The sequence below is a fragment of the Ciona intestinalis genome, unplaced genomic scaffold, assembly GCF_000224145.3.
Source record: "Ciona intestinalis unplaced genomic scaffold, KH HT001248.1, whole genome shotgun sequence".
Classification (NCBI taxonomy): domain Eukaryota; kingdom Metazoa; phylum Chordata; class Ascidiacea; order Phlebobranchia; family Cionidae; genus Ciona; species Ciona intestinalis.
In genome coordinates, this window is record NW_004191569.1 from 18,006 (window position 1) to 18,618 (window position 613).

A 613-nucleotide genomic window follows, 5' to 3' on the forward strand; every position below is an offset into this window, starting at 1 on the left:
CCCTCACCTGGCTCACTGATAGCCAACGAATGCGGGGAGTTAATATTATCCACCAACACCTCTCTACCGCCTCCAGCGAGATCCATATGTTCAATCCTCCCCACCCTAACCCCCCTCCTGTGTTGACCTTTATCTGACCAATATATCTTCCTGGAGGTAATTTAATCATTACTGTAACTTATTTTGGCGAAGCAACGACAGTCGTTATAACACGGGTGTTCTGTTCCATACACCTCGTGCCCGCTTACAGCCACGTATGTAACTTTGTAGTTGATCGTTTTCCACTGTGCCATTAGACGATTAATTATTGAAATCCTACCTTCTTGATAAGCTCATTGTCATCTTGTGTACGTCATGAATATCATTCACGGCCAATGTGTGTTTTCGCGCGTTTTCCTCCAATGACGTCACAACTATCGCGTCAAGTGTTTCGTCGACGTAATAAAGCGTCTTTGATACGTCATCAATCTCAATAGAATACGCTGTAGAATAAGCATTATGACGTAAATGTGGGTTCAATATGACGTAAAATTCCATAATTTGAATCTAAATACTTGATTGATGTACTTTGTTTTAACGACTGTCGTTTTGTTGCTAATTCTCTTCGTTGTTT

The 613-nt window shown here is 41.3% G+C and overlaps 1 protein-coding gene across 1 annotated transcript in view; it reads right to left on the reverse strand.

The window, feature by feature from the left end:
• LOC101243411 overlaps nt 1-552 on the reverse strand; it is a 6,958-nt gene extending 6,406 nt beyond the window's left edge. Inside the window, exons 1-2 of the mRNA XM_026840418.1 lie at nt 320-552; nt 8-150 (exon numbers count right to left, since the gene is read on the reverse strand). Coding sequence (XP_026696219.1) covers nt 8-150; nt 320-537 — 361 coding nt within the window. The 5' untranslated portion in view covers nt 538-552. The remainder of the gene's footprint in view (nt 1-7; nt 151-319) is intronic.
• Nucleotides 553-613: the final 61 nt, after the last annotated feature.